The 11,514-nt window shown below is 42.7% G+C and overlaps 1 protein-coding gene across 1 annotated transcript; it reads right to left on the bottom strand.

The window, feature by feature from the left end:
- Positions 1-3,215: 3,215 nt before the first annotated feature.
- Positions 3,216-7,065, bottom strand: LOC108934285 (uncharacterized). Its single transcript, XM_018751873.1, has 2 exons — positions 6,854-7,065; positions 3,216-5,145 (listed from the first exon to the last, which is right to left on the bottom strand). The coding sequence occupies exon 2, from the start codon at positions 5,097-5,099 to the stop codon at positions 3,237-3,239; it is 1,863 nt and encodes a 620-aa protein (XP_018607389.1). The 5' UTR covers positions 5,100-5,145; positions 6,854-7,065; the 3' UTR covers positions 3,216-3,236.
- Positions 7,066-11,514: the final 4,449 nt, after the last annotated feature.

The following is an 11,514-nucleotide window of genomic DNA, read 5'->3' as shown; positions in this document are numbered from 1 at the left end:
CTAATCGCTCTTAGGCCACCACTAGGGCCTTGTGAGCTGCAATGAAAACCCATTGAAGGATGATCAGGAGTGACAGGGCACTGGATAATTGTAGAATAGCTGAGCAGCTGCATTCTCGGCGTTTAGCGATGAGGGCATCACAATAATGCAATCTTGAGGGTCCCACTGCTTGGGCGAGGAGCTGTGCGGAGGAATCGGCCAAGTACTGGCATGTTGTAGATGGAGACATTTCAGTTATAAGTTTGAGATGGCCCTTTCTTGCTTTGCCTGTTCATGGCGAGTTTCCACAGCAGTGCCTGAACGTGGATGACTCACCCTTCTACTATGTGACTCATTGATGGCGACTTATCAAAATCTACCTGTCTTCTCCTCCTGGTGGTTGTCAGGCCTGACAATATGGTTTACTGGTGACCCCCCCCACAGCACATGTTTCAGTGTATCTTTTGTTCACACACTGCAGGTTTTTTGTTATCCAGAATTGCCCCCCCCCCCCCCCCACCATCCTCTTCAATTGTGACTTGTGCTGTCTTGAATGTGTTGCTTGGATGTGTGGGTACAAAAAATTCTGTTGAATTGAAATTTGTGCTCATGAGACATTGACGTAGTTTCTGTAAATCTCTTTGTATTTTGTGATTGTGTGTGCCTGTGTGAGATTTTGTATGTGGATATTTATTAATCTATGTGATCATGCGCAAATATGAATGAACCTATTGTACAAATGAATGAGTGTATATGTCTCAGGCCGCTGATATGAATGAATGTGTCTCGGAATACATGCTATAAAAGCATCACAAAAGGATGTGCTGATGCTACGCCCTTCACAGATTGAATTTATCCCCAGTTTTTATGGCTTTCAAACCACAGCCCAATCAGAATTGAGACAGCCCACTGGGGATGCCTCCAAATGAAAGACAATAGCTGCAAGGCAGACTAGTCTGGTGTCCCTCTTTCCTCAGGGAAACTGATTATGTGCTGTTTAACCTTGCATTGTTTCATGAGTTTGTGAGTTGATAATACCAGACCTATTAGCCACAATATAAAAGAAAATGTCAAAGAGCAATTTATATGTATGTGGATGTGACTTATGGTGTGGTAGAAGTCTCTCTACAAAGATTCTCAGGTCTAAATATTTAATTAAGTCCTGAAGGAGTCAGCAGTAGCCTATTAGCTTTTCCTGGAGCTGGAATATTGTAATGGCCAACACACACAAGACATCACTGAGTGGGAGTGCTCTCTGCAGTGATCAGACTTTTCTGGTTTCGACAGTTTCTTGCCTTTTGCCGACGAGCCAAAACAAGGGCTGCATTTCGTAGATAACTGTAATGTACTTCTTTCCAAAAAGGCATTAAAAACTGAATTTTAATAAAATAGTTGCTTTTATTTGTTTTCTCTTTTAGCAAAACTAGTAATCAACATGCTTTTATTTACACACTGCAGACGCATGTTTATTTAGTACTGTACAATGCACAATCTGGAAGTGACATCAAGGACGAAGTTTCCTTTTACAAGACTGAACAGTTTACTTGTGTACACTAGTCATCTTCATTTTTTTTTTTTACTTTTTTTAATGATAACAATTTATTCAAAGAAGTAAAATGTTTTCCCTTTTTTTTGTTTTTTAGAGATGCAAGTACACACAAACGTGCAATCTTTTTTTCTGCTTCTCCTTCCATTCTTTCATCTCTCATCCCTCTCGTCCCTCTTCTCCAACCCCTCTCTCAATTCCTTTGTCTCCTCAGTCCTCTCCCTCCCATTTCTTCCCCCCTTTCTCCATTTTTAGTTGAAAAGTTCCTTCTCCAGTTCACCTTTCATGTTACCTTTCACTTGTTTAAGTGGAAATTTCAGAACCTGTCTGGGCTCCTTGTAGTTAAACAGAGCAGAGGGGGTGGAGACATTTGTCACACTATTTGTGTGTCTTAATCCAAGATGTTTTGATGGCCGGGAAACAAATTAATAAACACATGAGGAACATGCATACTCTATACCTCAGTATGTCCTTTGAAGCCACAGAATAGTTTATCCAAGAAAGTGTTTTTAGTAAATAATTCTGTCTTTGCAACTGCTGATTGAAATGAGCATTATTTCTTTTTCATTTTTAATCCAAAAATTGTGGTAGTTTTGGGATTGTGGATATAGAGAGAAAAGCACTTCTTCAGAGAGAGAAATGAGAGGAGCTCAAATGGTGAAGGAGGCAGTGGGACAAGTGGGAGAGCAGGATCATTACGGGGAAGACAGGGACAAAGAGAAGGCCAGCAAAGTCAATACCCTAACACACCTCTGGCTCACTGTAGATCAAAACTTTCTTGACTGGTCCAAACTAAGTTCACTGAGCTTTTCAAAGCCTTGCTATGAGGAGGAACCTCTACAAGGCAGCCAGAAAACAGTTTTATGAAGAAGGCGCACAAATTGCAGTACACATCTCCAAAATACAAAGGACGTGGTGAGAACACATCCTTGTACCTGAGGTCTGATGTTTCACTGTCTTCTGCAATACGACTTTTGATAGGGGAGGATAAGGCAATAGAACTCTGTTGACACAGCTTGCATTTATAAAGTTTAGATTCCTTTTAGCCATTGGAATGTATGAATGTGCACCACTTCATGAAAAAAAGGAAGCTGATTAAAAAAGAAATTGATCATTAAAAAATACCTGTACATACCTGACACAGAAACAAACAAGAGGTGTTTCTTAGATTATAAAGCAATAGTTAATTACCTGGCACAGAAAAATACTTCAGTAAGGGACTGCATATAGGACTTTAATCTCCTTTAACTGGATTTCTATTGTTTTTTTTCCTCAGTGCAAATTGGTATTAATATTACAGGTTTTGCCACAGGCTAGCTTGCTCTGCTTGCGTGTGTGTGTGTGTGTGTGTGTGTGTGTGTGTGTGTGTGTGTGTGTGTCAGGGTGAAGGCAGGATAAAGGTTTGATGTTAGGTACAGCATATATGGCAAACAATGAAAATAAAATTAACAAGCTGTGTTTCTTGCATCGGCATGTTTTTCTTTTAAAATGTAACTCCACTCATTCAAGACCAAACCCACATTAGAGGCACCTAAATCAAGATGGAGACCAGTGAACAAGAAAAGAGAATGTAAATAAATAAATAAGGCTTCCCATTTCTGAATACAACACAACAAAGTGGAAAAAACAAATGCAATCTTTCCACAGTTGTCTTTGCTTCTCTCTGTCCTTCATCTTATCTTCTGCCCTTCAGTTTTGCCTAGATCCATTTTTACTGAAACAATCTGCGTTTCAGGTATACCTTCTCAATAAAGTTTTCCAGCTCCTCATCACTGTCCTGCTGTGCCCCTGTCAGGTCATAGTAGCTGTCATCCTGGCCAACCATAGAATAGTAAGGAGAAGGGTGCATATATGATGTTGACCGTGGCTTAGCAATAGGACGAGCTTGGTATGTCCGAGGATGGGGGAGAATGTAGTTGGAGATGTAAGGGCTCTGTGGGTGGGCAGGGCGTTTTCTGAACCGTAGCTGGTTCCAGGGTTGGTACCTGCGTTTTGGGATGTCAAAGTCCTGATCCATGGAGTTCTCCAGCAATTCACCAAAGGATAGTCTTGACTTGGCATAATAACGAGGTTTTGGCTTGGGTGGTTGGAAGTAGATGGGGTAATAGGCGCGGTAAGGCTTCTGGTAGAATTGGTAAGAAGGGTAAGCCAACAATTGCTTCTGAGGCTTGGACCAGAAATCTGGCTTCCATGACTTAGTCTTAGCTTTGCTCTTGAACCACTTTCCATATGGTCTGATGAGGGGGTGTGACCTGATAGGGGAAGAGTAGTGAGATGCTGGTACTGGTGGAGGAACCAGTGGACGGTAGCGAGGGAAATTCTGTGGTGCATCTTTTCTCTTCTTCTTCTCCTCCACGTCACTGATGATGTCAACCACATCATCAGCTGGCAGATGTAGCTTGCTGGAAATCTCAATCAGCTTATCAATAGTTTGAGGGTCAATATCATCATCATCATCTTCTTCCTCTTCTGACCGTTTGTCTTCCACAGCATTGCTTGCCAGGGCAGCCTTCCTCCTCTTGTTGGCATACCCTGCTGCCTGTTTCTTCACCATGTACTGCAGCACATGGTCTGATGCAATGTCTGCCAGCCTCTCCTCTTCAGCACGAGCCCTCTGGGCCTCAGCTGCCTGTCTCCTAACCTCTTCTTGCTCTGCACGAGCCCTAGCTTCCTCTTCTTCACGTGTCAGGAACTCTTCTTCATCATCATCTGCATCATCCTCTCCCTCCTCAAAGTCACGCATGAAATTTGTGTCACTAAACACTGGTTGGGTCTTCCTGGTTTTCTCCTCCTGCCACTTCAGCTTTTTCCCTGCCTGGGCCAGCTGCTGGTTGTACAGCTTGTAGCCCTTTAATGGGGGAAGTATCTCATTGTCCTGTAGGCCCAGATCTATATTTGGAAAGTAACCCCGAACTTCTCGATTGAGTGAAACATCTCCTGCCTCCTTGTCATCTCTGGCATGTCTCTGTAGCTTTTCTAGAAAGGTTTGCAGGCTTCTCACCATCCCCTTTTCCTCCATATCTTGCTGCAATCCATTGTCCAGCTTCTGCTCACCCACTGCCTCTTCCTGACCGTCCTCAATTTGACCACTGGTTGGTCCTAGCTCTTGCTCCTTCTGCAGTTCTGTTCCTTCTGCCACTGCCCTGTTCTCTACCACCTGTCCCTCCCCCTCAGGTTGCTTATACCCTTGATAAGAGGCATCAGTAGCTGGGCCTGATAAAGCATGGTCACCAGTGTTCCATAATCCTCCTAGTGTGGTCTTCTCTCCTCCAATTTTCCCATTCCCCATCTGCTCTCCTGGCTTGATGAGGGACTCAAGAAGAGCGACAGCAATGGTCCTTGGGTCCACATTTTCGAAAACCTTCTCCTGGGGTACCTGGCCAAGGTTTACCCCCTTTTTCCACCAATCCCCTGCCTCTGCTTGTGCTGGCCATGACAGGGTTGCATCTGAGGGACCTGCTGCATTGCTGTTCTTGTCCCCAACCACGGGGATGCCGACAGTGAGGCGTTGAATGACACTGTACAAGATGAGCAGTAGGATCGGAGCACTAGAGGTATGCTGGGACAGGGTCATGACCAATCAAAGTGAAGAGTGGGGAGAGGGGGTGGAGCTGACGCACCTGACAGAAACACACAAACACACATAGAATGATATAGCAGTTGCATTTCCAAAGAGACCAGCAGTTAACATGTAACTGGTTATATGTTCATTGGAGCATTCTTGCATCTTGTCTGAGTAATTCTCAAATTCATCATACTTCTGTATTGTGTGGAGCAGAATTCTCACTGAGTGAGACAATCTGTAGACACAAGTTTGGCAAGAGGCAAGCATGATTTATAGCCTCTTGATGGAATTCCTTTGTTAAATTTTCAGAAAAAAAAATCGTTGCTACATTTGTTTATGCCAGCCATGGAAGACGATATGTTCTGTTCAAGAAGTCCGGTGTTGCTGGCATTCTAATAATCATGGTGAAGCAATCCTTAATGGAACCATTCTGCCAGAAAATTACAGAATAATATCTTTTTCTTCTATTAAATATCAAGCTGATTGTAGTCAAATATAATTTAAACGGCTACGAACCTAGCAGTTAGGTTTATTATTTTTTGTTTTCAAACTTACTAGTTGCAGAAATTATAAAGACCATAAAATTGATACGATTTAATCAGAAACACTGTATAGATACAACATGAGCCACAGAAAAACGTAAGCAGAGTTAAAATTTTATCATATTATTTTCCCCCAAAAGAAAGGCTTTGATAATATACAACCAACGAAGAGAGGTCTGGTCCGACTTGAGCGTGGACTTCGGAAAAGAGAACTCGCATTAGACAAGCGTTCGTGGAGCTTCTCGCAAATATATTCAATGTACCTACTGAATATTTTGACCTGGGAATATATCTAATCTCTCGAGGAATTTTTGAAAATTCTAAATCTAAAATTCTAGATATACCGTTGACATGACAGCTGTTCCCTACGTCAGTCCCCCGGTTATAAATCGATTAGGAACCGAACTGAACGAGACTAAAGAGCTTTACTTTGTTTCATTGTTTCAATGATAACGCTCCCCCTTTGACCTTTAATATAGCTATAAATCCAACGTTTAACTGCCTTCCCAGTTTTTTTTTGCCAGAAGATCACCGTACATACTGAGAAACCAGTGAGATTCTTTACCACCATGCTTCCGTGGTGCCATCATGTCCTTCGACTTAACACAACGTTCTTGCCGTAAATTCAGCTCCAGTGTTTGTTTCATCTTTCATCTGTTATCATTTAACAACGACTGTTTCGGTGTTGATGTTTTTCTATCAACGTTGGTAGTAATGGAGCAACTCAGGAAATAACGCCGTTTCATGTCTATTGTAAAGCGTAGAAGTTGCTAAATATATCAAGATATACGTTCTATCTGCATCATCTCGCTGATTTTTTTTTGGAGCAACAGTTCTTTGTATCTGTTTTTTAAACAGCAGCACCTGTATGAACGTCACCACGGATATCATTGAGATATTTCTTTCTGCACCTCATTAAACTAATAGTTGAAGAACGGTCCCAAACCGTCCTGTTTATTGGCTTCATTTTCTGTTTTACTCCTTCATTCACCATCTAACTGAGCATAAATGTACTCATCACCCTCTTCCATATTTCCATCGTCCATATTCGCCAAGGTTCATTAGCAACGTGCTTGAGGAAAGGATGAGTCCGAGTAATACCATAAACATTTCAAACTGTACAGGCTTGAACTCCATATAAGTAATTTGTTCTTACAAAACTTTACTTCTGTCAGTGCGATTGAGACAAATTAGTGAGAATACCTGGAAGTCTTCACTTACCTGGAATTCCGACGGAAAGGTGTATATTCTTTTAAAGTTTCTGTTTCCCTTCTTCTTTCCTTGCGAGAAAGTTTACTACAAGTTGCATTTGGTTTCCCCCGCGATTCTCTATTGTTTATTAACAACCGACAGTATTGCCTTTAGTGCCAAATATAACATGTGATCGCATGTTTGGGTATCACTCACAACGTCAAAAAAGCGGCTTCGTTCGCGCTGCGCCTCGCAGATATTTTCAGAACCACGGCCAGCTCCACTCCGACGGTTATATACGCGCCGCTCGCCCACGTGACCCGACATTAGCGTTCCTCATTGACGTCAGCCGCTCCATTGATAAGAATTTTCGTGTCAGAAACGAACTCCTAGTCTTCGCTACGCTGCAGTGCCCTGATGAATGAACGGAAACAGGATGAATGAAATACTTTTTTCATTGAAGGAATGAAAGGGAGGGGGAATATAGCGAGATAGCAGATGTTTTTAAAGTAGCCGTTTAATCTTGCTGGTACCCTCTGTTTCTCTCTCGGGTCCATAACCAAATTATAATCGAACCATGACATTCATTATCGAAATATACTGCATACGTGGCAGAGATAACTGGGGGCATTAGTAGAATTTATAACCGCACCCCTGAATGCCAATAAACGAAAATGTCCGCACAGCCTCCGCTCTCCTCTTCGCCCTATCGATCATTAAGCTACAAGGGTGCCTCTAATCGACACTTTGAGGGGCGCCGGTCCACTGGAACGGCCATGACGCATGCAGTTCAGCCTCGCTGCTCAATTTCCGCTCAATTTCCTGGGCTACTTCAATTTTCTGCTCTTTGTTTGCGCTGTCTCTAACTCTGTAGCCGCGCACCCAACACACAAGCAACACCAACCCCTCCTGTCAGATTCGTTTTCTGTTGCTGACATTGTGTCTAATGCGCATATTTGCTTCATGTCGTCTCGAGCCTCGAGGTCTTTCGCTGATCAGAGACACACACACAGGTAAATGTGTGCAAGGGATACAAATCATACCATCTGAAATGGTAATGTGAGAAAACATGGCACGTGGAGTGTAAAATGGAATGCACAGCCTTGGCAGTTTATTTATTCTCTTGTTGTAGGTACCCAGTATGCCACTATTAAATCACTTCATTGAACCAGTAAACCATCTTTCATTTCCCATACAAACGGATTATCAGATTTTATTAGGGTTTCTTTTATTAGAACAATCCAAAAGAAGTCTCAGCTAGTATACAGTGCAGTAAACACTGTCAGTATTTTTGTCAGAATTGAAATTCTTTTTTAATAGAGCTTATTTGTCATGTCACCGTTACACTGACGTCTGCATGCATACGTCGTTAGGAAGATGAAAACGGACTTTCACTTATTGTATTCTCTGAAGCCGGGATGCAGTTATCCTCTAAAGTGAAAACAAAAATTAAACTACTACTATAAGCTTTAAATTAATCCATGATTAACTTGATCAAGTCAATAAATCCAGTAGTACATTAATTGTCAGTTTAACTAGAAATGCCAGCCACTTTTGTGAGGTTGCGCTTGTACTATAATTAAAAGGACACTGGCAGCTGAATGTACGAAATATGCCTATTTAAAGAAAGAAAGAATTATTAGATATGTGCTCCGTGAGTCAACTAAATTTCAACACTACTGATATTGCGTAATTATTCAAGCTGACCTTTTGAACAATTCTTTACAAAAATAATTGATTTTTCACGATGCACAATGCACATAAGTTGCAACGGCTAATAACATTTATATGCAGTCGGTCATTGCTTTAGGTCCCTTTTGACTTTAGGCGTAGGATTTGATACTGAGGTGCGCTTAAAACGCAGCACTAGTTTGAAAATTTCTGCGTGTATGTGCGTTATGTTTGCTTGAGTGTGTGTGAATGTGTGGCTGGATTGTTGCATGGGTTGCGACGGTTAACGGGCTGCTACAGAGGCCAGATTCTGATATAACGGCGTAGCATTCTTGACTACCACTCAGAATTCCAACGGATCTGACCCTTCCTCCGCTTTCATTACCACTGTGTGACTCACCTCCTCCATTCCGGCCCGAACACTTTTAAACTGATAATGCTTGAAAATGCACTACAGAGTTAAAATAAGCTAAAATACCAAAGGGCGTTTTAGCTCGAGATTACTGTTATATAATTTGCAAAAATGTGGAAAGTACATTAGTAATTTGTAATGCATTATTTTGAGTTTCAGCTTTTACTACTACACTTAATACCAGCAGTACTACTGACGGCAACAATGATGCCAAAGCAGGTTAGAAAACGGATATGAAAAATGAGTAGCGTGTTTAGATTTCTTCATATCCTATACGTTTAGCACATGAATAAAGTAAAAAGTTATTTGAAGAGTGTGACACGAAATAAAAATAAGCATTTACTGAAAGGGCAGGCTAATGATAGGCAGGTACAGGCATACTTTTTGAACAATATTGCTTTAACATACGGAGAAGCGTTGGACACTACTAGTTCCATCTCCCATATTTTGCCGCCTCGGCTCGCGGTTAATGGTCTGAGTCTCGCGCCCACACACGGCGAAAGGTGCGGGTCTGCGTTCGCCGAGGGCATCTCGTGCCCCGAGGACCTCCCGAAAACGCTTTCAATTTCGCAGCCAACTGCAAAGGCTTTGTCTTTCCCGAATATGCCTCGCAGGAAACGGAATATTACTGAGAACCACCCTTTCTTTCATGTGTGTCACGCAGATCAAATGTTTATGAAAATTACTTTGGCTTTTCACTGGCGACGTCGTCACCTCTCTAAAAACGAGCAGACCAGAATCCTAAGATAACTGAAAGGAAGGATTGTTAAAACCTACTGGCAAAATCGTATATCGATTTCATCATACACGACGAAAAGTGGCGATTGCTCTGATTCAGCCTCTGCCATCATACACCGACATTGACAATCAATGGCATCTGTTTACACAACCTTCTTTCTCCGTTCAGATGTGCATCATTCATTATACAGTTTCGGCCATGTCGGAGTCCGGCATTTGGAAATGTTAACATTTTCTAAGGGCACTGTTTCATGATATTCACGATGCGGAAAATGCCCTCCATCCTTTGGCTTTTCTCGAATCCTGCGCTTCATTCATAAAAACCACTGGTACCGGAGTGGCTTCCTTGGTTTCCCACGTTCGCTACGTCACACTTTACGCATTGAATTCCAATTCGGAATGTGTCCCGTTTTGTCACTGCTTGTCGACCGTTTTCTCTGTCTGCCTGGTACGTTTCGTATATTTACGTATTTACCGCACCGTGAGATCCTTTTGTGTCACATACAGTGGCGCGGAGAGGCTAAACAGATTTTGAAATGTATTACAATCTCTGCTCCGATAGCCGCTAAATCCATTATAGTGAGACTTTGACTCCAGTGAGACTGTGCGTGAACGTGCGGTCTGATCTTTCGCTAACCACCACCCCACAGCAATACGGTGAAGAAAGGAGCGGTGTGTCTCGGGCTATTTCGCGTGTGCTGTGGAGGGGATTCATTCGTAAGAGACTGTTCTGTTGAGCCCCTGACTCAAAGTAACGCGTTGGAAGCCCAGTGGAGCTGGCGACGGCGCTGATGGATAACCTCCGAGTTCGGATTCGGAGAGAAGATAATGAAGCGATGCAGATCAGTGGGCGATATCAGCTCGCCACCGGTGTTCCCCGCTATTAATCTCGCTTTCTCGCTTCCTCTCTCGTTCCTTCCTCTGTTGTACGCCTCCCGTTGTCAAGTTAAATCGCACGACAAAAAAATTCTCATCCGAATAATAAAACCTGCTTTCAAACGCCCTAAAACGCTATTCGTTCAGTAGATGCTCTGTTGGAACTAGTTATTTGTTTCTGTAAGGAATCTATGTAAAGCGTGGCTTAAAAGCCCAGTGAACACGAAGCGAGATCATGACTCCAATTGCTGGCAATTGTTTTATCAGAGACATTCTTCCAGTTATGAACAAGTTCCTTCTGGGTAATTATTATATGCGGTTCACACAGAACGAAAAAGTGGCCCTGCTATCAGATCGCTGCAAGATCCCGGTTTGCCACACTATTCACAGGGTTTCGGTGAAATAACTGAAACCATTAACATGCTTCGCTCGTAAACGAATCATTGCAGCGTTTTCACGGCGCTTCCAGTGTCGGGCTTTGTGTTACTGTCTTTGTGTTTCATACGGGGCTGATGGCTGCGTATTACCTGCCCGCTTCTGTGTGGTCTTAATGGTCCGGGAAGGCGATCCTGGACACATCTGTGTAACAGTAGGACGCACCTGTGTCCTGCTATACTGCAAATGTGCACAGCTGTGAATGAAGTGAAGTTCTGCTTCGGCAAGCGCAGCTTGACCTCTCCTTACCACCGGCAGTGCGCACGCCGACTCTCTTTTGTCACAGGACCAGGCTTAAATGTTGTTATGTTGTGCAATGAATAAACGATGCAGCGTTCCTTTGTATGTGATGACATTCACTTGTGCTTTTTATGACACTGGACTGGTTCCATCACAGTGCTGCAACACGCCTTGATCCGCAACAGAAGACCCGTCGGGCGTTTCTCAAAATAAAGACGGAGCTCGCGATTCTGCACACATAATAATTTGAGATGAAATCATCACGACGGAAGAACATTTCACGAACATTTCTCAGGAATGTCGCTAATCACTCATTGAC

The sequence above is a fragment of the Scleropages formosus genome, unplaced genomic scaffold (genome assembly GCF_900964775.1).
Source record: "Scleropages formosus unplaced genomic scaffold, fSclFor1.1, whole genome shotgun sequence".
NCBI classification, from domain to species: domain Eukaryota; kingdom Metazoa; phylum Chordata; class Actinopteri; order Osteoglossiformes; family Osteoglossidae; genus Scleropages; species Scleropages formosus.
This window is presented reverse-complemented; position numbering and strand designations above follow the sequence as displayed.